At 57.8% G+C, this 20948-nt stretch overlaps 7 protein-coding genes across 9 annotated transcripts; 3 read left to right on the top strand and 4 right to left on the bottom strand.

Annotated features, from left to right (window-relative positions):
• Positions 1–3504: 3504 nt before the first annotated feature.
• IUM83_03611 (PDZ domain) lies at positions 3505–4272 on the top strand (the record flags this gene model as incomplete). Its single annotated transcript, XM_067927629.1, has 1 exon — positions 3505–4272. One exon carries the CDS (start codon positions 3505–3507, stop codon positions 4270–4272), a length of 768 nt encoding a protein of 255 aa, XP_067795273.1.
• Positions 4273–4685: 413 nt separating this feature from the next.
• On the bottom strand, positions 4686–6536 carry IUM83_03610 (CAMK/CDPK protein kinase; the record flags this gene model as incomplete). Its single annotated transcript, XM_067927628.1, has 1 exon — positions 4686–6536. One exon carries the CDS (start codon positions 6534–6536, stop codon positions 4686–4688), a length of 1851 nt encoding a protein of 616 aa, XP_067795272.1.
• A 664-nt stretch (positions 6537–7200) lies between these two features.
• IUM83_03609 (SDR family oxidoreductase) lies at positions 7201–9158 on the bottom strand (the record flags this gene model as incomplete). Its single annotated transcript, XM_067927627.1, has 4 exons — positions 7201–7642; positions 7727–8008; positions 8084–8172; positions 8256–9158. 4 exons carry the CDS (start codon positions 9156–9158, stop codon positions 7201–7203), a joined length of 1716 nt encoding a protein of 571 aa, XP_067795469.1.
• A 461-nt stretch (positions 9159–9619) lies between these two features.
• Positions 9620–11119, top strand: IUM83_03608 (uncharacterized protein; the record flags this gene model as incomplete). Its single annotated transcript, XM_067927626.1, has 1 exon — positions 9620–11119. One exon carries the CDS (start codon positions 9620–9622, stop codon positions 11117–11119), a length of 1500 nt encoding a protein of 499 aa, XP_067795470.1.
• Positions 11120–11447: 328 nt separating this feature from the next.
• Positions 11448–13090, top strand: IUM83_03607 (phosphatidylserine synthase; the record flags this gene model as incomplete). 2 transcript variants are annotated; one of them, XM_067927625.1, is made up of 4 exons in its annotated part: positions 11448–12011; positions 12088–12254; positions 12322–12682; positions 12758–13090. In XM_067927625.1, the coding sequence occupies 4 exons, from the start codon at positions 11448–11450 to the stop codon at positions 13088–13090; spliced, it is 1425 nt and encodes a 474-aa protein (XP_067795447.1). The 2 variants fall into 2 exon arrangements, with proteins under 2 accessions (XP_067795447.1, XP_067795448.1); XM_067927624.1 differs by having other exon boundaries at positions 12322–13090.
• Positions 13091–14169: 1079 nt separating this feature from the next.
• On the bottom strand, positions 14170–15513 carry IUM83_03606 (uncharacterized protein; the record flags this gene model as incomplete). The annotated part of the gene is made up of 1 exon (XM_067927623.1): positions 14170–15513. The coding sequence occupies one exon, from the start codon at positions 15511–15513 to the stop codon at positions 14170–14172; it is 1344 nt and encodes a 447-aa protein (XP_067795468.1).
• A 169-nt stretch (positions 15514–15682) lies between these two features.
• On the bottom strand, positions 15683–16579 carry IUM83_03605 (the record flags this gene model as incomplete). Of its 2 annotated transcripts, none has more annotated exons than XM_067927621.1 (1): positions 15683–16579. In XM_067927621.1, one exon carries the CDS (start codon positions 16577–16579, stop codon positions 15683–15685), a length of 897 nt encoding a protein of 298 aa, XP_067795484.1. The 2 variants fall into 2 exon arrangements, with proteins under 2 accessions (XP_067795484.1, XP_067795485.1); XM_067927622.1 differs by having other exon boundaries at positions 15683–16372.
• Between the last annotated feature and the right edge of the window lie 4369 nt (positions 16580–20948).

The raw sequence follows: 20948 nt of genomic DNA, 5'->3' as shown, positions 1-20948 counted from the left end.
CCAGCATCCCCGCGACGATAGCCAATACTTGTGGCGCTCCATGGCAGCTCGCGCCACTTGGTTCTCGGGCGAGCAGCTACGGAGTGCGGCACTTGAAAATCCCCATCTGATGCTCCTGTATTTACGAGTTGGGCGACTCGCGCTGCGGGGCTTGCGGGGGCGCTCCTATACTCTCAACGTTGTAGATCGCAGGCGACGATCGCATTTGAATCGATAAACAGTACTGTGTCGCGACTGCTATACGCCGATATCGCTCCGCCGCGCGCGGTCGTCACGGCTGTCACTGGCGACGCTCGCTGCTGTTGTTGCTGCTGCTGCTGTACTCGGTCGTTTGCACACGTCTGGCCGCGCCTATCCCCGGCTCGTAGTGTATGTCGGCGCGCGATTTTCTCCGGCGTTGCTCGCCGCGAAGCCACTTGAACTGTCTGCCGGAAATGTGTGTGGTGTCGCCGCACTCGATTCATAAGCAGCAATTGCATAGGCTTTGAATGCTCGAGATGTTCGACGCGCAGCAAAGTGTGTCATCCAGCTATCTAGAAGCCTCGGCTTCATGTTTTTCACTCGGTAGGCCAGCACTCTTGAATCGAAATCGAAAAGGAATAGTGAATAGTTTGAATTCACAATGTGCCGCTCATTGTGTGTGCTCTGAGTTTGCTGTATGTTTAACCGTTGCCATCGTGAGGATCGTTAAGATGCGGAGGGGTTGCGCAGCTCAATACATGTAGTGACGCCGTCTGTCGTGCACTGGCACAAACTTTACTGGGCCAGCACGTTAAGATGTCGTAGCATTTACTACTGCTAGTGGCATGACACATGAATTCGTAGGCGAGCATGCATATTTGCTACTGTATTAACAGCGTTGGGGAAGCGCGCTCGCGCTAACAGAACTAACGCACGGTATGCACCGCATGAGTCAACTAGATCCACCTACCGTCAGCAGAACGGTGGCCTACCAGTTGAAGTACCTGGAGGACAGAAACTACCGCGGTAATAACTAATGTGACTCGCATTTGTAGCACGGTGCAGAGTAGATGCCAGGTTTTCCAAAATAGGCATCTCGATCCGAGGCGATCCACCTAGACTGCATGGTACAGCCACCGGGGTCACAGCGGCGCAGCTATCCTGGCTTAAGGCATTCCAGACATTTTTGGATACAAACGTTTAGGTAGACTAACCTGATCCTCCCGCCAGCTTTCAACTCGAATAGATATAAAATCTTGACACCAAACTTCCCTTCACGTGCGTGTATGCCTATGCAATTGCTGCTTATGAATCGAGTGCGGCGACACCACACACATTTCCGGCAGACAGTTCAAGTGGCTTCGCGGCGAGCAACGCTGGAGAAAATCGCGCGCCGACATACACTACGAGCCGGGGATAGGCGCGGCCAGACGTGTGCAAACGACCGAGTACAGCAGCAGCAGCAACAACAGCAGCGAGCGTCGCCAGTGACAACCGTGACGACCGCGCGCGGCGGAGCGATATCGGCGTATAGCAGTCGCGACACAGTACTGTTTATCGATTCAAATGCGATCGTCGCCTGCGATCTACAACGTTGAGAGTATAGGAGCGCCCCCGCCAGCCCTGCAGCGCGAGTCGCCCAACTCGTAAATACAGGAGCATCAGATGGGGATTTTCAAGTGCCGCACTCCGTAGCTGCTCGCCCGAGAACCAAGTGGCGCGAGCTGCCATGGAGCGCCACAAGTATTGGCTATCGTCGCGGGGATGCTGGCCGGCATCCACCGACCTTGAAGTGGGCTCGCCCCAGAACGGGCTGTCGTTCGGCGGCAGAGGCGCAAAAAAGACCACAAAATTCGTCTGCAACGGCGGGCGATGAGGCATCTCGCCAGCCGTGCCGGCTAGTACTGTAGCATGCTACGATGACTACATATGCGGGCATGCATGTCCACTACGTTTTGCCTGGGCTGTATGAAAGCTGCGGAAGCGAAGATCTTGTTTTCGTATGCAGCCGCCTGTGTTTCTTGTTAAAAATCCACCCCGCCGCGTGTGGCTCAGCTGGCGGCAGTCGTCTCATGGCACCCGTCGCACGGCGAGGACTCCTTGGAGGAGAGGATCGGCCAAGGGTGCTTCTGGTACATGCACTTCCCCGGCAGCATGCATCCGTCACCGTCGTGTGGCTCGCCGCGCACTGGTCCTGTCGATTTGGGTTCGTTCGCCTCGACAATGCCAGCCAGCGCCACGTTCGCCCAGATCTTTCAAGTCGAAGACGTGAGTTCTCAACTCGGGAGTCACCGCTGCAGACAGACGGATAGGCGCGGTGGCAATTATTACCGGCGAAAAAACACAGCAAAAAAAAACTCTTGTGCGCCGACATGTACGGCACCGCTCTTCCGGCATTTCGCCGAACTCAGCGAGGCACAAGGTACTTCAACTGGCACTTGTCCCGAGGAACGCCCAAGGTGGCCTCCACCGACTCATGACCGCATCGCGAGTCCAAGGTGCATACAGCTGCACAGCGAGAGAGCAGCGTTCGCGCACCGAGAAAGAAAGCCTCGCACCAACGGCAAATGGGATGGACCGCGACGGTCACGAGCCGTTCGAAACGGGCAGTGCCCTTGATCGGATGACGCTGATCGAAGAGCGCCGAGCAAATCGGTGCCCGTGCTCGCGTATTTCTGCCAACGCCTTGCCCGCTAGATACATATACTTGCTGGTAGTAGACAATTGACTTGCCCGTTTCGTAAAATACACGTATGCGTTGGCGTCTTGAAGTTGTCTCCCGAGACGCCCGAGCGAGCTGTTACACGCCTGCTTGTCGCGCTGCAGCGCCTGGGCAGGGAGACACATCGCTCTTGCCTCGCGCGCCAGCCGGGCTCACCACCGCCCGCGTCGCAAGTGCAATATGTACACCGCCGATTGAAGATCGCAAATCGGAGAGAACGATCGCCTCCACAACCACGGACACAAGCGCGCGGCACCCGCCACCACAAGAAGAGTGTCATGGCTTCCTCACCACCCGCTTGCAATCCTCGGTCACGCAGGCGTTGGCTGGCGTGCGCAGCGAAGTCAATTTCGAGGTGGCTCCAGTTCCTGCCTGAGTCCCGAGTTCATGTGCCTGTACGGTGTACGGTACGGCCGAATCGGCGTTTTCGAGCACCGCTTTCCTGACTTCTAATCGCTGACAAAGGGGTCGGGTTCTAGTTCTCGCAGGTCACGTCTGTTAGCGCCACTATCACACACGACCTGTATATCGCCACTCCAGCTCGCAGTGGCATCCAGTTTCAAAAGCGCGAATCCAGCCTGTCTCTTGCGCGTGTCTGACTAGCATGGAAGAGCCAGGCGCCGAGCTTGGGAAAAGCAGTCGACCGCACGACGCAGTCGCCACCAGCGGCTTCCCTCGCTTCGCCTCGCCTCGCCTTGTCTTGCCTCCATTATCCTTTTCGCCTCGTCGCCCGTGCTGCTGCTATTGTTAACAGCACTGCACAACAGAGCACAGCACCGCCGCCTCTCGGCCCCCACCACACACCAGCACCACACAGAGCCATGAGCCTCAAGCGACCGCAGCACTCGCTGGACGATCTCGCGTCGCCTCCGCGCGGCTCCAGGACCAAAAGCGGCAAGAGCCGCCGCAGCCGCCGCACGCTGCACAGCTCCGAGTCGACGTGCTCGTCCTCGTCCAGCGGCTCGAGCGACGCGGCGCTGCCGCTGGCCTCGGCGCCGCGCACCGTCGAGATCATGTGGGGCGGCCGCGCGGCGCCCGGCTTCACGCTCAAGCGCAAGCGCACGGGCGCCATCCTCGTGAGCACCGTGACGCGCGAGACGCAGGCGGCCACGACGCTCCGGGTGGGCAGCGAGCTCAAGCTCGTGGGCGGCTTCCCCGTGAACCGCCTCACGCTGCAGGACGTCAAGAAGGTCATGCTCATGGCCCCCAAGCCCGTGAGCCTCGTGTTCGTGAACGCAGACGACGTGGTCGTCGCCAGCGTGGACGACGCCAGCGCGAGGCTCTCGACCGCGTCCTCCGCGGCGGACCGGTCGCTGGCGTCCACGACGCTGTCCACCGCCAGCCTCCGCCGCAGCGTGAGCATGGACATGAACGCGCTCAAGCAGGACAGCGGCGAGGAGAGCGACAGCAGCGACGTGTCCACCGCCTCGGCGCCCGCCTTCTACAGCACGCCCAGCGAGAGCAACAGGTCCAAGAAGCGCAAAGTCTCGACGCTGCAGGTGGCGCTGGATCGCGTCAACCAGCTGCTGAACCGTCCGGTGCGGCAGGCCGGCCTGCACATCGCGGCCGGCAAGAGCATCGTCGTGTAGACGCCAGGCGCTGTTCGTTCACGTGTCCATCTTGTTCTTCTTCAACCACCTGCCAAGCTCATCAAGCTCTTCAACCATGTCAAGTTATCACCATCGCATTCAGCCCGATAGACGCAGAAACAGCACAAGACGAGGCGGAGCGAGCAGCGCACGAGCCATTGGGAAGCTCGACGCGGGTCTGCTGCTCTGCCCACCCACCCCTCACACCGCAGAAAATGCCCTTGTATTTATTTCAGCACATGCGACCGCCGACCGAGATCGATCCAGGGTCGATGCTAAGAGAAAAATACACATCTGAAATTGGCCATGTGCTCAACACTTGCGTCGCTAAAGAAGTTTCAAGGTGTTGTAATACATGTATTATATTAATACTACTGTAATCTGTTTAAGCTACCTGACTGCAGAGACTACAGTTATAGCCTGAGTCTCCTGGGGAAATGGCCGTACGCGCCGGCAGCGATGTGCAGCATGTGCTTGAAGTCTTCCTTGTCGATGCTGCCCCTGCCCGAGCGGTCGGTGTACTGGAAGCAGCGGTCCAGGTCGTCGCGGAATGAGTGGGAAGGCTTCCCGCTCTGCTGGAACGGGGTGAGCTCGGCGATGTCCTCGAGCGTCAGCAGACCGTCCTTGTCTTGGTCCACCATGTCGAACACTTGGTTGGCGCACTCGGCAAACACGTCCGGCTGCTGAGTTTGAAGCTGCGGCCAGTCTAGCAAGGCGGCGCAAAACTCATCAAGAGATAATAGCCCGTCGCCATCCAGGTCCAGGTTGCGCAAAAAGCCGATCGCCTCGCCTCGGGTGAGGCGGTAGCCACCACTAGTCACGTACGCCGCGAATTCCTCGAGTCCGACGCTTTTGCTGCCATCACGAGAAACTTCACTGAACAGCACCACCATATCCTGCTTTGTTGCCAGTGGCAGCAGCCGAGCCACCTCGTTCAGTACAGCATGTTGCAGACTGTTGAGCGACCTGTAAAGCTGCAGCCTCTGGACTAGTGTCCCGTTCAGCGCTGGCCCTGAAATGCCCTTCGTGGCTTCCTTGGCAGCAGCAGAAGCTGTCGTCAACGCGCCAGGGGACAAAGGAGCACTGGGTCGAAGCCATGAGTGCTTGAGAGCCTGCTCGGCGGTGAGGCGTTTGGAGACGTCGCGCTCCAGAAGTTGGCGAACCAGGTCCTTGGCTTCGTCGGAGATGCCAGTCCACGGCGGGCTTTCAAGGTCGATCTCTTCGTGTAAAATGCGCTCGTCAAGCAACGGTCCGGACTCGAAGGGAAAGCGTCCACTCAGCAGACGATACAAAATCACTCCACAGCTCCAGAGATCCGACGGGTAGGCGTATTTGTGCTTGAGAACCTCTGGTGCCGTGTACAGCGGCGTACCGTGCACTTCGTGCAAGAACTCGCCCTCTTCCAGGAACGCGGCTCCACCGAAATCAGTCAGCTTGAGCGGACTGTCCTCTTTCGTGTCCGCAAACAAAAAGTTCTCGAGCTTCAGGTCTCTGTGCAAAATGCGCAGCAAGTGGCACTGCCAGACAACGTGCAGGATGTCCCTCATGTACATTTTCGCCTGCTCTTCTTGCTTTGGGTTCGCAGTCAGATCCAGCTCCTTCTCTCCAGACAACCTCGCCGACGCGTCTCCTCCCACACAACGCTCCATCACCAAATACACATTTTCATCATCCTCGTAGGCTCCGAAGAAATGCACAACGTTCAGGGTGCCACCCAGCAGCACCATCATGCGTCCTTCCTGCTTGAGCGCGGCGTAGTCCTTGCGGCTCACGACACGGGACTTGGGCACAATCTTCACCGCCAAATCCAGTTGCAATTCACTTCCACGCGACGTCTCTTGCTGCATCGGCAGCACGCAAAATACTTCTCCAAATGCCCCTTCACCGAGTTTATCTCCGAGCTTGTACTTGTCGAGGAAATTCCTAGGCAGATTGAACTCCAGCTCTTCCGGCTTCGTGAAGAAGCTCGCTGCTTCGAGCGCCACAGTCTGCAGCTTTGGGAACGACGCCAGCTTGTCCATGTATCCTCTCCAGCTCTTGCGGATGCTGCCGTAGTGGATGCCCAGCGGCTTCCGGGACGACGAGACTTGGCTGCTGCTACTCACGAACGCGGAGGCTCCAGGCGTCACCGCTGCGTCCGCCTGTTGCTGAGGCGAGTGCTGGTCCGACACACCCAAGAAGCAGCGACGTTGGCTGCTGGAGGAGTCGGGACGCGCGCGAACAAGCGGCGTGGAGCGGCGCAAGGCGGAGGGTATCGCCTTCATACTGAATTTGGGGGTATTGAGAGCTCTAGAGCGCGGACGGCGACGCGAGAAGCATGCACAGATGCGCAGGAGCGAGACGGATGAGGTGGTGTGCAGTGGGTCTTGAACGGGGGCCTGCGCGCAGCAGGAGGAGGCGAAGTACGAGCCGCAGTCGCCCTATTCGTAGCGATCGTCGCGCTGACTTGGTCCCGGCCGTTTCATACCACCGAGAAGCTCTAAGCGAAGCCATGTCTCAGGGCCACACAAACGATACGCAAACTGATGTACCGAAGAATCGGTACGCACGCACCGTTAAACGGCCTGACGTCAGCATCAGGCTGACGACCAGCAGCACACGCGCGACACGATGGATCCAATTGCACGACGGTCGCACTTCCGACCCTCAAGGTGATCATCAGGCGCTTCAGCCGAGGAGCTTGAAGCTATCTGCGGAGTTTGAAGCGGCTGTGAGCAAGCTGCGCTCTCGCGGGTGGCTGATGTTACAGCCCGTTGCACACGACAGTGCAACGTGGTTGCAACGTCGGTGACGTGACTCGGACGTGCGTGCGGACGCTTCTGTTCGCCTTCCGGAGCGACACGCATCAAGGGCAACATGCGGCTGAATGAGCTGGCGTGTGAAGGCATCAAGGTAGTTAGTAGGTGGGTGGGAAGTTCACTACACAAGTTAAATTGAATGGCTGGCGATCACATCGGCGGCTGCAGCCTCGCCCGCGGACGGTGGCACTTCCGCTCTCCTGTCTGCCGGGCTGCTAGCCGTGTGCGAGGGCGCCTTGTCTTTCTGGAGCCGCAGCACGCTGCCTGACAGTAGCCGGCTCGACGGCGATAGCAGGAACAGGATCGAGTGCGACAGCACCGCCGTGTCATCGGTAATCTCGACGGCAGCTTCGTCGGCAGGCTCCCGCGGCGGCAGCAACACGCAGTTCACCTGCACGTTGCGCGGCTGGAGCTTTGCAGCGAGGGACTTCACCAACGGCGCGATGGCGGCGTCATCTTCAGCAGGCGCAATATTCACAATGGCCCCGCTGCTAGGGGCTAGCCAGCCGTCCTCACCACCGTCTAGGAAACAGCTCGTGGACATCGACTCACTGAGAGCTTCAACGAGAGCCCTAGAGTGCACAGCAACAGCCAACACAGTCAGCATCACCAAAAGCGCTACGAATAAGCACATTAAAAGGATGCACGGGACGTACGCGCTCGAGACGATGTGCTCGCTTTTCATGGCATCTTCAGTGGAGTCTTCGGGCTGTTCCTGGATTTCTGCACGTGCTTTCACAACGTCGGCGCCCGCAAAGTTAATCAGGAAATCGACGCGCTGGTATTTCGAGGCGATGGAGCTGCACCACTCAGCGACATCCTTCTGTGTCCGGAACGACCCCAGCACGGGCAACATCACGCCACGCGTCGTGTCTTCACCCTCAGAAGGGTAGCGGGCGATGTGTTTGTTATTGAAATCTTCCAGCGCCGCCATATTCCTGCACGATTAAGCGTCAAACGCAGGTTATAAGCCACTCAAATCTCAGTAAAGGCAAGCGACACTCAGCACTTACGTAAATGTGAGCAGTACACTTGCTCCCAAAAGCCACAATTGCGTCGCCACAGAGGCCGCGGACCTGTTGTCGCCTCCAGTGACCACCACCTATCACAGTGACAGCAGAGCCCCGAACACATGGACATCAGTATTTCGTTTCGAGCAGAACTGCTATCCCCGCCTAAACTTACCAGCTTGTTGTAAAACACCGTCTGCCACTGTGCAGACATCGCGGCGTCTTGATACAGCATATGCGGAGCCAAGCCGTCCACGCCAACAGCTGCACCGTCGGCGCCAGCAACGTGGGGGACCGCTCCGTTCGAGCGCAGCATGATCATCCCGCCAGCGGAATACGCGGACGCCGCCATGGCAGCAGCGTCCTTGTCGCCCGCCGGAGGGGTGGCCAGCTTCACGCGCTTGCGGCTGCTCTCCAGGTCCTCGCGCACGTTCATGTAGTCGCCCAGCGCGCGTTTCTGGAGCTCTGCGTGGTCCGCTCCCGCGGTGGGCGTCGCGTTCGCGCGGACGCCAGCGCCGACGTTCTGCAGCTGGTTGTACAGGCCGTTGTTGATCTCCGTGCGCGCGTTGCAGCGGCCCTCGCGCAGGTTCTGCAGGAAGATCTGCACCGCCAGGTCCCCCTCGGCCTCGCGCTTGTGCTTGAGCAGGCGCATGAACTCCGGGTGTTTGCTCATCAGGTGGTTCTCGATGCGGCCGCGGCGGCAGTTGAGGCGGCTCCAGACTTTGGTCAGCTCGCGCTTGGACGACGGGTCGTCGCACAGCATGCACACGATCACGTCCTTGTGCTTGTCGGCGCCCGCGGCGGCGGCGGCGGCGACTGCGGCGGCCGCCGTGGCGCCTCCGGCCGTGCGCACGGCCTTGAGCACGCGTCCGTCCATCTCCGTCTCGGGCAGCGACCGCTCCACGATCGGCAGCGAGTGCAGCCAGCGCTTCTGGAAGGTGAAGACGCGCTTGCGGGAGCCTGAGGCTTTCGGCGTCTGCAGCTGCATGGAGGCCGCGTCCGCAGCCTCTGCGGCCGCTTGCGCGGGCGCCGAGAAGGAGGAGGCCGACGTGGGGGAGCCCACCACCTTGTCCGTCATGGCTCTGATGCTGATGCTTTGAGTTGGTGATGCTTGAGCGGTATATTATATGGCGAATTGTATGCGCTGGAATGGTACAGTTTGAATGGTGCGCTGGTACTCGGTACCGCAGCTTAGGTACGATCGTGAACCATTGTCCATCACTCCATTTCGCCTCCGATTAGGCATTACGTGTCGTAATGATTGTCCAGTTAGATCCTCCCATTACAGATAGTGTGTCGGAATGACTGCTCGATATAACACAAGAGACACGCGTAGCTATAGAAGTGGTTCCTTGTGTTGATGATGGCCCACCCTGTAGAATGGAACAAAGCGAGAGTGATGGTGCCTTCAAAAAGGAAAGTTGCAGGGAGATCGAAGTTCCACTTCCCCCTCGCCAAAGCTCCCAGGCTTCCCCGCTGCCGCATCCCCCAGGCGCGCGCGCGTGTCCTCCAGCGGCCCCAGCGACGTCTCCGTGCATCATGAACGCGCCGTCAGCTCTAAGCTCGCTCTACTTCGCGGCACCGGCGCCCAGCAGCCTCCAGGCGGTCGAGCAGCAGCAGCAGCAGCAACAACAGCAGCAACAACAGGCGCCGGCGTCGAAACCCAAGGCGAACTCGACCGTCACGATCCTCCCGGCGCCCGGCACAGGCTCAGCTAACACGCCCAGCGTCTCCGCTTCCCCCTCCGCCCTCGCTGAGCCTCCAGCGAGGCCTACAACGCCCGCAATCGACGGATACTCGACGCCCACGTCGAAGTCGCAGAATCAGACTCAGACTCTGATTCCGTCGCCCACGAGCGTCACCGTCACGGGCAAGAGGAAGCGGCCCGACGAGGACGAGCACGAGGACGAGGAGCACGAGCTCACGTCGTTCCTGGCGCCCACGCCCTCTAAGCGCAAAGGCAGCAGCGACTTCCTGCGCAAGGGCCAGTGGACCAACACGGAGGAGCGACTCGCCCGGCTCCTGATCGAGGCCTTCGAGGACGGCTACCTGCCCATCTACACGGGCATCCGCCTGCGCGGCTACCTGGCCGTGCAGCTGCAGTGCGACCCCATGCGCGTGTCCAAGAAGCTCTGCGCGGGCACCATCGACGGCAAGCCCGTGCCCAAGAACTACGGCCAGAAGAAGTTCAAGCTGCGCAAGAAGCCCTTCTGGGACTGCGACGAGGCGAACGACCGCATCGCCGAGCTGGAGAGACTCACCAAGGCCCTGTGGAGCGAGGCGCGCATGAAGAAGCCGGCGTTCCTCACGCTCTCCACCACGCGCAACGTGAGCAAGAGGCGAGGCGCGGGAGACGACGACGACTCTGCGTCGTCGCCGCCCAGCCCAGCCAAGGGCCGCGCGCCGTCGTCCACCCCCAGATCCAAGAAGCAGAAGGTGTTCCCTATCATTTATTTAAACCTGTCCAAGAAGTTCAAGCACTACTCGGTTCGCGGACTGGACAGCAGCAGTAGCAGCGGCAGCGAGCCGGCGTCTCCGTCAAATGACTCGGACTCGGACAGTGAACCCGTCCGGCTTGACGGCGAGTCTCTGCAGGCTGCGTACGATTTGCTGACTTTGTGCAGCCCACGAGGCGGCAGCAAGGGCAAGTCCAAGAAGCGTGCCTCCAAGAAGGCGAAGGGCAAGGCCGCCAAGGACGCATCCAACACGGACGTTTCGAGCGAGGACGCCTCTACCAAGGAGCCACCCGTGGAGGACAAATCCGGAGCAGACAAATCCAACGGGGACAAATCCGAGGAACAAAAGCCCATGAGGGATGAAACCAGCCAGGATATTCCAACCGACGCCACTCCCAGCAAGGATGTCTCCGTCGAGGACGCCCCCGCCGCGGAAGTCTCCAAGACGGATATTCCCAGTGCAGATGATGTCGACATGGACTTGCCCAGCAGCAGCAACGAAGCTGAGTCCACGGACCCTGTCCGTGAGCCCCAACCTCTCGAGGACGCCTGCATCAAGGACGTGTCCTCGTCGTCGACGTGATGTGCGCCGCCACTGTCTGACCGTGCCGCTAAAAAGCCGCGCGAGTGCTGGCGCTTCCGGACGCCGCAACTCTCTCTCGTATCTGAACCATGTCGTTTCCCTGTAAAAAACACCGCGTTGCCAACTTGACCAAGTTGCTCTCCACCCACCCACTTCAACTTAGCCCATGCAAAGTTGCCGATCCCGTCTCCGCCAATCACATCGCTCCTCCCGTCCCATTGGCCGAAATCCCACACCCTGATTAGCCACTCCGCGTTACCGCGTCTTTGCGGCGAAAGTGAACGGGCACCCATCTCCACAGTATACGATCGTCCTACAAGCCCCCCCAATGGCGACGGAAGACTCCGGCAGCTCCTCCCTGCGCCAGCGCAAGGCCAAGGCCATGCCCGCGCTGGACACGCAGGACGACGGGCCCGTGGGCAAGTCGTCGCCGAGCTCGGGCTCGCAGCGCAGCAGCCCGCGGCCCGAGAGCTGGTCGTACAACACGTTCCGCGCCACGCACGGCAACGAGGTGGAGGGCCTGCTGCTGTTCCCGGAGCAGCCGCGCCAGATCTTCGTGCTGCTGCTGGTGGTGGCGGGCTTCTCGTACTTCTCGTTCACGCACGACTCGCAGGACGCCGCGCAGAACGTGCGCAACGCGCTGTTCGCCGCCATCCTCATCTTCCTGGTCTACTGCTTCCTGCAGACGCGCGACGGGCTCATGGTGCGCCCGCACCCGGGCGTGTGGCGCGTCGTGCACGGCTGCTCCGTCGTGTACCTGCTGCTGCTGGCCGCCATGCTCGTGCAGAACCGGGAGGGCGCCATGGCGGCCATGCGGTTCGTCTTCCCGGAGGTCGGCAGCCGCCCCAAGACGGTGGTGCCGGCGCAGCTGCAGTGCGAGATCAACTCAGAGGTAATGCAATCACAGAGGCGACGGGTGAGGCGATGTCTGGTGGTGCTGAATTAGTGTGGGTTTTCTGCTGTTGCAGTCGCTGACGCGCGGCGTGACGAGCATTTGGTTCTTCGCCCACGTGACGGGCTGGTGGGGCAAGATGTGCATGTTCCGCGACTGGCGGTTCTGCTGGGTGCTGAGTATCGCCTTTGAGATCCTCGAACTGGCGTTCCAGTTCGTGATCCCGGACTTCCAGGAGTGCTGGTACGCTGAAAGACAGCGGAGGATTGGGGCGAGCATGCTTTGCTAACTTCGTCCCGTTAACGTTTAGGTGGGACTCACTGCTCCTCGACATGCTGGGAGCGAACATGCTCGGCATGTGTCTCGGTCGTGTGACGCTGTGGCTTCTGGAGTCGAAGGAGTACGACTGGTCGGGTCGTCGTGGCAAGAAGATGGGCTACTTTCGCTTGGCGCTCAACCAGTTCACCCCGTTCAGCTGGGAGCAGTACCACTGGGAGGTGTTCTCGAGCTTCAAGCGCTTCGCGGAGATTGTGTTCGCGATGGTGCTGTGCTTGATCACGGAGTTGAACGCGTTCTTCGTGCTCACGACTCTGAGTATCCCGAAGGAGAGCAACTTCAACTCATATAGGCTGCTCCTCGTGTTCCTGATTGGCATTCCTGCGGCTGCTGAGGTGGGTCCTCACGCATGTCTTTTGCTACTTTTGATTGCTCTGCCTTCTAACTTGTTCACCTCGCTATCTCTTCAGTACTACGAGTTCATCACAAACCCAGAATGCTGGCGTCTCGGGCAGAACTCGTGGATGATCCTGTCGATCGCCACGTTCGAGATTCTGGTGTGGGTCAAATTCTCAGCGAATGGCGTGCTATTCACGCAATCGCCGCCGCCGCTTGTCCTGTACCCGATCCTGGCTTTCGTGCTTATGTTTTCACTCTGGATGCTGCTCTTCTTCCGTAATGCTCCCCATCAACCGACATCTCGCCGCTCGCGTGGACCCGTTACCGGTTGGGGATTCCTCGACGTGCTTTTCTGGGCGTCGTTCACGCCACTGGTGTTCCTTACTTCCCAGTGGGCATTTTAAAGCTGAGTGGGCCCGATCTACACGGCGGCGAAGGGAAATTAGAAGATACAGAGGAAACGCGTGTAGAGATTTTTGAATTAGATAGACAGCAGTAAGGCCTAACCGATTCAATGGCGAGCATGACTGTTTCGACAGTTGACTTGAACTGTGAATTCTACGCCTCCTCCTACGTAGAATTCTTAAAAGTTTAGCTACTCCTCGCACTCCGAAAGCGACCGAGGTTCGATGTTAACAGCAAGCAGGTCACGTCGCGCACACTTGGCCTGGCGGAAAAGACAGTCGTTGCCGTAGAGCTGGCCGTTTGATGCGCACACAGGCTTGTACTCTTCTGTGCAGGCTGCTGGGCAGAGAGGAACCACGTTCGAGTCTTCACAAGACCCAGTACGGATCATGGTCAACGTCGCTAGATTGCACTTCTTCTCGCGATTAAAGTAGCACATATTACGCATGGTGCCTGCGCTCGTACACACAGGATCCAGCACGTCCGCACATATGATCGCATCCATACACTGGGCAGTATCGTCAGTCGAGCTGGACGGCGCCGGGGGATTGTACTTGGCGTTGAGAGCTGTTTCACGTTCGCAGATCCCACGAGAGGCTACCACCAAGTCGACATTTCCAGTCGTGCAGCGCGCGTTCATGAGAAAACAAGAATTGGCGTACGAAACACCGTCGGAGCCGCACACGGGGGAGCTAATGAGCTGACAATGCGACTCGCATGACGAGGTCGTTGTCAAGTTGGTCACCATTGACGTGACTAGAGGCTCGCACACAGCTTCGGGCAAACAAGGCTCACTTATACACGGCACCACGCCTCGCAGAGTGCACGTTTCCGTGGCATTGTTGCACCGACCCGGAACGCAAATTTCTGCGCAGTACTCGCCGTCCTTGTACACAAAACACTGCTCGAATTCGCCACAAGTTCGCATGCAGCTTGACGTCAAAAGCTCTGCATCAGCGCAGCCCACCAACCGTAGCAGGACGCACTCCAGCAGCAGAAGATAACTACTCTTCATGGCAGCTCAAAGATCCTTGGCAACTACGAAGCGACGTGCTATCTCTCGTAAAGAGGCGGTGGCTTATTCTGCGCCAGTGTTCTTGACGACCCGCTTAGTCCCAGTAATCCGGGATAATACGTCGTTTGAGGCACATAATTGCTGGAGCATCTCGAGCTGCTGGCGCTGCATTTCTTCCAGCCGATTGTTGGACTGCATGATGGCGTCGAGTTTCTCCACGTTCTCAACCTTTTCAGCTTGGTGCCGCTCTGGCAAGCTAGAGCCATCGCGAGCATTATCACTTGAGTTTGCTGCACTCGTGGAGCTCCGAGTTGAGGGTGAGTCTCCCATCTTTTGCCTCTTCGGCGACGCTGCGGAGTCGTCAATTCCACTCTCTCCAGCATCAGAGCGCTTCTGCGACGGCTGCTTCTCTTCTACTTCTGAAGCTGACAAAGCTTTCTCCGCTTCACCCATCGGTTGTGGCCCGCTCGACAGCTCGCCATCCCCACTTGAGCATTCTTTATCGCTCTCTGAACTCGAGTTGCCTTCGTCCTTCTGCTGCACTTTAGCAGGAGCGCGGCCCGACAGCACGGGATGCCTTTCCTTGAATCTGCGCAGCCAGCCTTCTTTCAGCTTATCCTCAGTAGTCTCCCCGGTCAGCGCTCGGTACTGTTCATTAGCACGCGCGAGGATGTCCTTCTTGGTCACGCGCGTCCCTCGACTTTGCATGTCTAGAATCCACGCCACCAACTCCTGTTCCGGCTCCCCTTCCAGCAACGGCCTTGGACCCCTTCTTCGATCCACTTCGCCTCGTTGCACTCGCAACACTCGGCGTCGAATGGTGCGTTGGTGCAGCAAAGGGAAGCGCTGCGTCACGTCGCTCATGGGGCGTCCGGCCAAGTACATCTCCACGGCCGCCTCCATGTGCTTCCGGTTGTATTTCCTCGTCTTGGTTGGCTCCCTAGCGTCCCCAACCTGTCCGTCTTCCTGCACAGCTTCCGATTGCTCCAAAGACTTCGAGACCTTCGCTTCCTGGCCTTCCAGTGCTGCGTCCGGCAGCATCTCGCCGCCTAACGTGAAATTTACAGTTGCTGATTCATTTGAGTATGTACTTTTAGTCTTGGCCATTGGAGCGGCCCCGGAGCGCAAATTGAGCTCCGGGTGTCTCGCCACGAAGCGGTTGCACCACCCCATGCCAACGGATTGGCTCGCCTTGGGCTCTGTGTGGGCCTCCTCCATTCCTGACATTTCGTGGGCCTGACTGATCACGGCGTCACGTGAGACTCGTCGCCCCGAACTCTGCTGCGCCAGCACCCACTGCACCAGCTGCGCCTCCAGCTCCACTGAGAGCAGCGGCTTGGGCCCCGGACGCCGTGCGGGGCTCTCGAGCGCGGACACTTGCTCCTCGGCTGAGCACTTGCGGGGCATTGGTCTCAGTTGGGGATTTGAATTTCACTGAAAGTGAAATTGTGCCTCTGTATTGTTATAGTTTGATTGGTACCAAGAAAATACAGGACGAAAAGGACAAAATGGACCAGAAACATCAATTATTGTGAGCGGAGACGACACACCCAGAGTAAACCCGTTTCTACAAAAACTAGAAGTTGTACTTGGGCTTCTTGTTCTCGAGTACGCGTCGCAGCATCCAGCCGTCGGTATCGCGGATGCTGGAGCAGGTGAGCGCGTCCATGAGGCAGGGCTTGAAATTGGGAGGCTTCGGCTCATGGTAGAAGTCCGGGAGACCGAACCCGTGACCCATTTCGTGAGTGACGATCGTGAGCTCCTCGTCGTCAATATGCGCCAGCATGTTGTCGAGATCCACCTGCTGGCCCCAGTAAGTTCCCCAGCCACCGCCCAGATCCTGCGTGGGCCACAGCGAGACATCGAACGGCTTGCCATCACAACCGCTGGACGGCGACCAACCGCCGGGGGTTCCATCCACCCAACGGTAGCAGTTCTCGGGGCACTGTGGGGCTCCGTCCTTGTCGAGGTCGCCAATGTAGAGTTTGCCAAGCGAGTCGTCCGACCACCCCAGGTCGGAGGCCTCTCTCGCAGCCCAGCCCACGATGTTGACCTTGATCTCGTTGTACGGCCAGCAGTCGTAGCCGATGAGCCAGTGGTTCCATGCAGCGTGCTGGCGGGTCAACATGGCTTGGAACTTGGCGGCTGTGGCCTTGGCCAGCTTGGTTTTCTTGCTATCCCAGCGGACACAGTAGTTGAGGGTGCCCTTGTTGGCCACGATGTGGTCCATGATCCAGTTGTCACAGGTCGTCACCTCCGACTTCATGCGGTTGTCCCAAATCCACTGGAGGTCTTTCGGACTGATGTAGGTGTCCGGGTCGCCGACGACGCACTCACCAGGTTTGGACGTGATGGTTCCGAAGGGGGCGTGCCCGCGGCTGCTGTTTGTAGATGCTCCTGCCGAAGCCGGTGTGACACCCAAAGTGGTTGCCAGAATGACAGCGGATACGCTCGTAAGAAGACTGGGGGCCATCTTGGATAAATGGAGAATGGCAAATGGAGGATGAACCAACTAGCAGTGCCTATTAGACCCGTGAACCTCTGGTTGCGACCTCTGCCTAATCATTGATATGTGGTTGCGTTGGTGCTTTTAGTCCATAAGGTGATGTCGCCGCTCGCGACGAATACTGTTTTATAATATAGTTTGAACCGAACTTTCGCAGTTCGTGGATACAGTTATGTAATCACTAGATGCGAAAGGTCGATTCAAACAACAAAAAAGTGCGTGTGTATGCTTGGATAACGATGCAGTGAAGTCGTGGTCTATTGTACTTACTATAACTATTACTATTATAATACATGTACATGGTATTACTACAGACACGTTGAAAATTGAACACCTGTTGCAGAGGAATTGTTACACAATACACATTACAGGAGCTTACAACCTGACCCCGCATCGCTCGCTATACACGGCACGTGAACTCTGGAGAGGAGCACACGATCTCGCTCGGACGATTGTACAACGCGCAACTCGTGGGGTCTGAACTATCTGCACGGCACTGTACCAAGTGCGCACTCACGTCCCAGCACCACAAGGCTGTTGTCATCTGACATGCTGTTTGTGATTGTTGAGCATGCACACGTTTGCAGTGTCGTCTTCAGCTCAATACAGTTCGCGTGCATAAAGCTCTGTTTTGAACTGCATTAGCGTGGTAGAAGTGAGGTGGTCAGAGTAACGCACCATTTTCGGACATGAATGGGGGTGTAAATGCCCAGCTGAGATTTTGGTTGTCGGCTCGATCACTCGAGCGCTTGCGGTCGAGTTAGGGAGTGGAGTGGTGGGTATCTTCAGTGAGGCAAATCTTAAAATTACTGCTTCTCGGCTACAGCTACGGCCAGATGGATAATTGTGGGTGCCCTGGTGGTTCGTTCCCATCTTGAAGTTGATCATTCCCGGACCCCATTCCTCGTGCTCTGAAAACCAGTTCTTCGGCTGCCACCAACAGATGCCCAGTGCTGTTTTCGAAGAAGCCGCCTTACCGGTACGCTCGAACTGCAAACTCGGCGCTTGCCATATAAAACAAGAAGAAAGAAGAAAGGCTGACATGCGGAAGAAATGATGCATTTACCGCTTTAACCGTAGAGCATGCAGCATGTAGCAACCTGAGGTCTTAAGAAAAAAAAATTCTCCGCCCTCGTCCTTGACGGAGCATGAATGGTAGATCATTTTAATAATCCGAAACGTAGCAGAGGTCTGCAATGGTCGGCGCAGGAGCAGCAGTTTCTGTCTAATCCTGGCACCGTGCCTGAAAGCCGACGAGGCACGAGAAGGTGGGGCAGGCCGCACAGCGAGGTGCCACCCGCATGGCGATGATACATTAAATGCAAAAAATTTCGCGCTTCGTTTGTGGTAACTTAGGCGTGTTAAGTAACCACTTAGTAAGTGGGGTACTTGTTGTGGTTGCGCTTCGCTGTCTACTCGATGAGGCCCGCACACGCCGGTGCGTGTCAGGGGTGTATCCTGGAGATGTAACAGTTGGCGTTGGATGAAAGGTGCGATTTGATTAGACGCGCCATACAAGGAGGTAATAGGAGAATTAGCAGGTAGCACCGATAGGACTTCTAATTCAATCAAACTCACTTGCGGATTCACTTCCTTCTGCTCACATCTACTACAAGCCTCACTCGCATACTCTCAATTGTACTTTACGGGTCGGGCTAGTTGACAACTGAAATAAATAGAGCTCCTCTTTTCTCCTCCTCCTAAAACAACGAAAGTGACCACTGAAATATGCATACCCTCCTGTTTAGAATTCGCGGGGCTGTTTTTCGGATGTCATCAAGTAACATTGGTGCAACATTCTCCTACTCCAGGGATGTCATCGAGTAACACAGGTGCAACACGGCGGTTAAACGTCAACAGCGCCTGCAGTCGTCCAGAGATCTACGACTACCGCTCACTACGGCCACCCGGCCAGTTTCTTCGTCTGGCTCATCGACGAACCCGTGAACACCTACGTCGAGCATACTTTCGAGGTGGGCGTGAACGAGATGCACAAGGATGATATGCCCAAGAATGAAATGCACTGTCCCCATAAGCCTTCTGCAAGTGGAAGTCGTCCAAGCTCCGGTCGGTGATGTTGAAGCTGGAGGCTGCAATTTGGTAAGCGGTGCGGAGCAGCGAGACGTGGCCCAGTTGTATAGCAAGTTGTCTGCGGTGCGCGAGCACGCTCTGGTCCGTATTGTTGAAGCCGTAGGCTGCAATTTGGGAACTGTGCGGAACATGAACAGGGTAGTTATTCGAACGGTGCACTGTAGAAGCCCAGCATCCGCCGGTCTTCGTCCAGTTTTGCATGAATGGAGCCGTCGCTGCGATACAAAATCACGTCCTTCGCAGGCTTAGCGGGGGCAGGTTCTCGTATACTCGTGGCCGTCACGAGCCGAGTGTTGATGTGTATTCGCGAAGCGATCGCTGAAGAGTGAGGTGTTGGAGTATTAAAGAATCGCGGGGTATGCTACTGCCACAGTTCGCGTTAACTTTTTTTTTAATAGAGGACTGCACTAGAAGCAGTGCAACATGGACCTTTACTCCTGACCTTGCTCAGTGGTCCAAGCCTCCAACATCGGCATTGCAAGAAGAAAAACGGTTATGCGCTCTATCCGCTGCCGTTTTGCGATCTTTTAATACCAATTAATCTATTCCTTTCAGTCTACATGTCGTTTGTTTCGACCTTCGAACTGCGCTCCCCCCCCCCCCCCGGGTCCACCATCCGGGTCCCCGAAGCCCTCTGAGTCCACCAACATGTTAATTCGCAGAACTGTGCTTGCCGCTCCAGGCGAGTTTGTCATCGAACGACATTCAGCTACATTCATGCTACGTTAAGCAACAATATTATAGCGTTATGGCATACAAGTCGCACTCCCCAGTCAATGTTCGTGCTGTAACAGGTGTGTTGAGCGGCGAAACCCACGTGAACCGGACCATGGTGACGGACAGCGACGCGAAGTTGGTGGTCGAGCAGCACGGCACGATCTTGATGGGCAGCACGATGGCGGTTCAGTTGATGGCGACAGCACCGGTAGAAGCCCGGTGAGTGGGCAAAATGATGGACAATAGCATGAAGGACGGCGCTGTACTCAGCGGCGACGTTGAAGTCGACGTTGAAGAACCGGTGAGGCGCAAGCAAAGAACGGGACAGTTTTGGATTCGCGGACTCGGACGCAAGTCGAGACCGCCAGGCGACGAGACAGTAGTGGATTTGCGGGCTCGGGCACAAGCCGAGACCGCTAGAGGACGAGACTTGCGTCGTCAGACGCAAGGAGCGAACGTGCCGAGGAGCACGAAGTGGACGACGGACGGCAGCACGTAGTGCTGGACAGACGTGGGACGAGTGAGGCGAGTGAGACGGACGTGAGACGAGTGGCTGCATCGGATCGACGAGCAAAGCGGACAAGCGGGTCGCAGGCGGTGTGAGACGTGAAGAGGGGTAACGGTGGACACTGGGTCCCGGAGTGCCCTGGAAGCGTCGAGCGCGGGATCTGTGGACGGTCGGTCGTGCTGCTCGTACGAGCTGGTGTGGTTGTTGAGACGGAACGGCGAATAGTGCTGGCTTGGGTAGCTAGTTTCTATTCAAGAGGTTTGGTTTTCATTAACTAAATCCCATAATAAAATTGGAGCGAACACTTCGGTGGACGTTCCGGCAGGGGGAGATTCGGTGATCTCTGACGGCCAGCACGGTGTTGAAACTTCGAGGTTCACGCGAGAACACGCAGCGTGAGCATACGATCTGCCCAGCGGCTCGGGCAAGATAACAGAGCCCGCCTCATGGTGGTCATACAGGGGCGAAACGTGAACGAAACGAGTAATTTGGGAAGTGTTGCGGCGGCCATGACTACTCTGACCCCCACTCGAGCCAAGACGATGTCCAAGTCCGGCAAGATGAGGCGTATGACGAGACGCACGTCCAAGGATTTGCTGGAACGAAGTGACGATGATGAAGATGAAGCCGATGACGACGAGCACGACGGCACCGACGAACAAGGTCCGCCCTCGGCGAAGGCGAAGACGAAGTCCAAGCAGCAAGATGAGGAACCGGCGGTAACTGGATCTGAGCAGTCGCGCGAGGAGCACGTGACGACTGGTGACCCAGACGGGGACTCGACGGAACAGGCGCCTTCGAGCGGAATGACGGACGCGCACGGCGACTCAGGCGACGGCGGTAGCGCTCCCGCAACAGCAGCGGAGGTAGCGACCATTGCGACGGCGGTACAGCAGCTGACGACGTGCGTAGCTGGTCTGCAGGCGCAAGTCCAAGCGAGTGTACGTGCCGAAGGACGTGACGACCCCCCAGGCGCACGTGTCGATGAGCGCGAGGTCAGCACTGCGGACGAGCAGCGTG

This window comes from Phytophthora cinnamomi (genome assembly GCF_018691715.1).
Source record: "Phytophthora cinnamomi strain GKB4 chromosome Unknown Contig21, whole genome shotgun sequence".
NCBI classification, from domain to species: domain Eukaryota; phylum Oomycota; class Peronosporomycetes; order Peronosporales; family Peronosporaceae; genus Phytophthora; species Phytophthora cinnamomi.
Note: the sequence above shows the minus strand (reverse complement) of the source record. Positions and strands in the feature narration are given on the sequence as shown.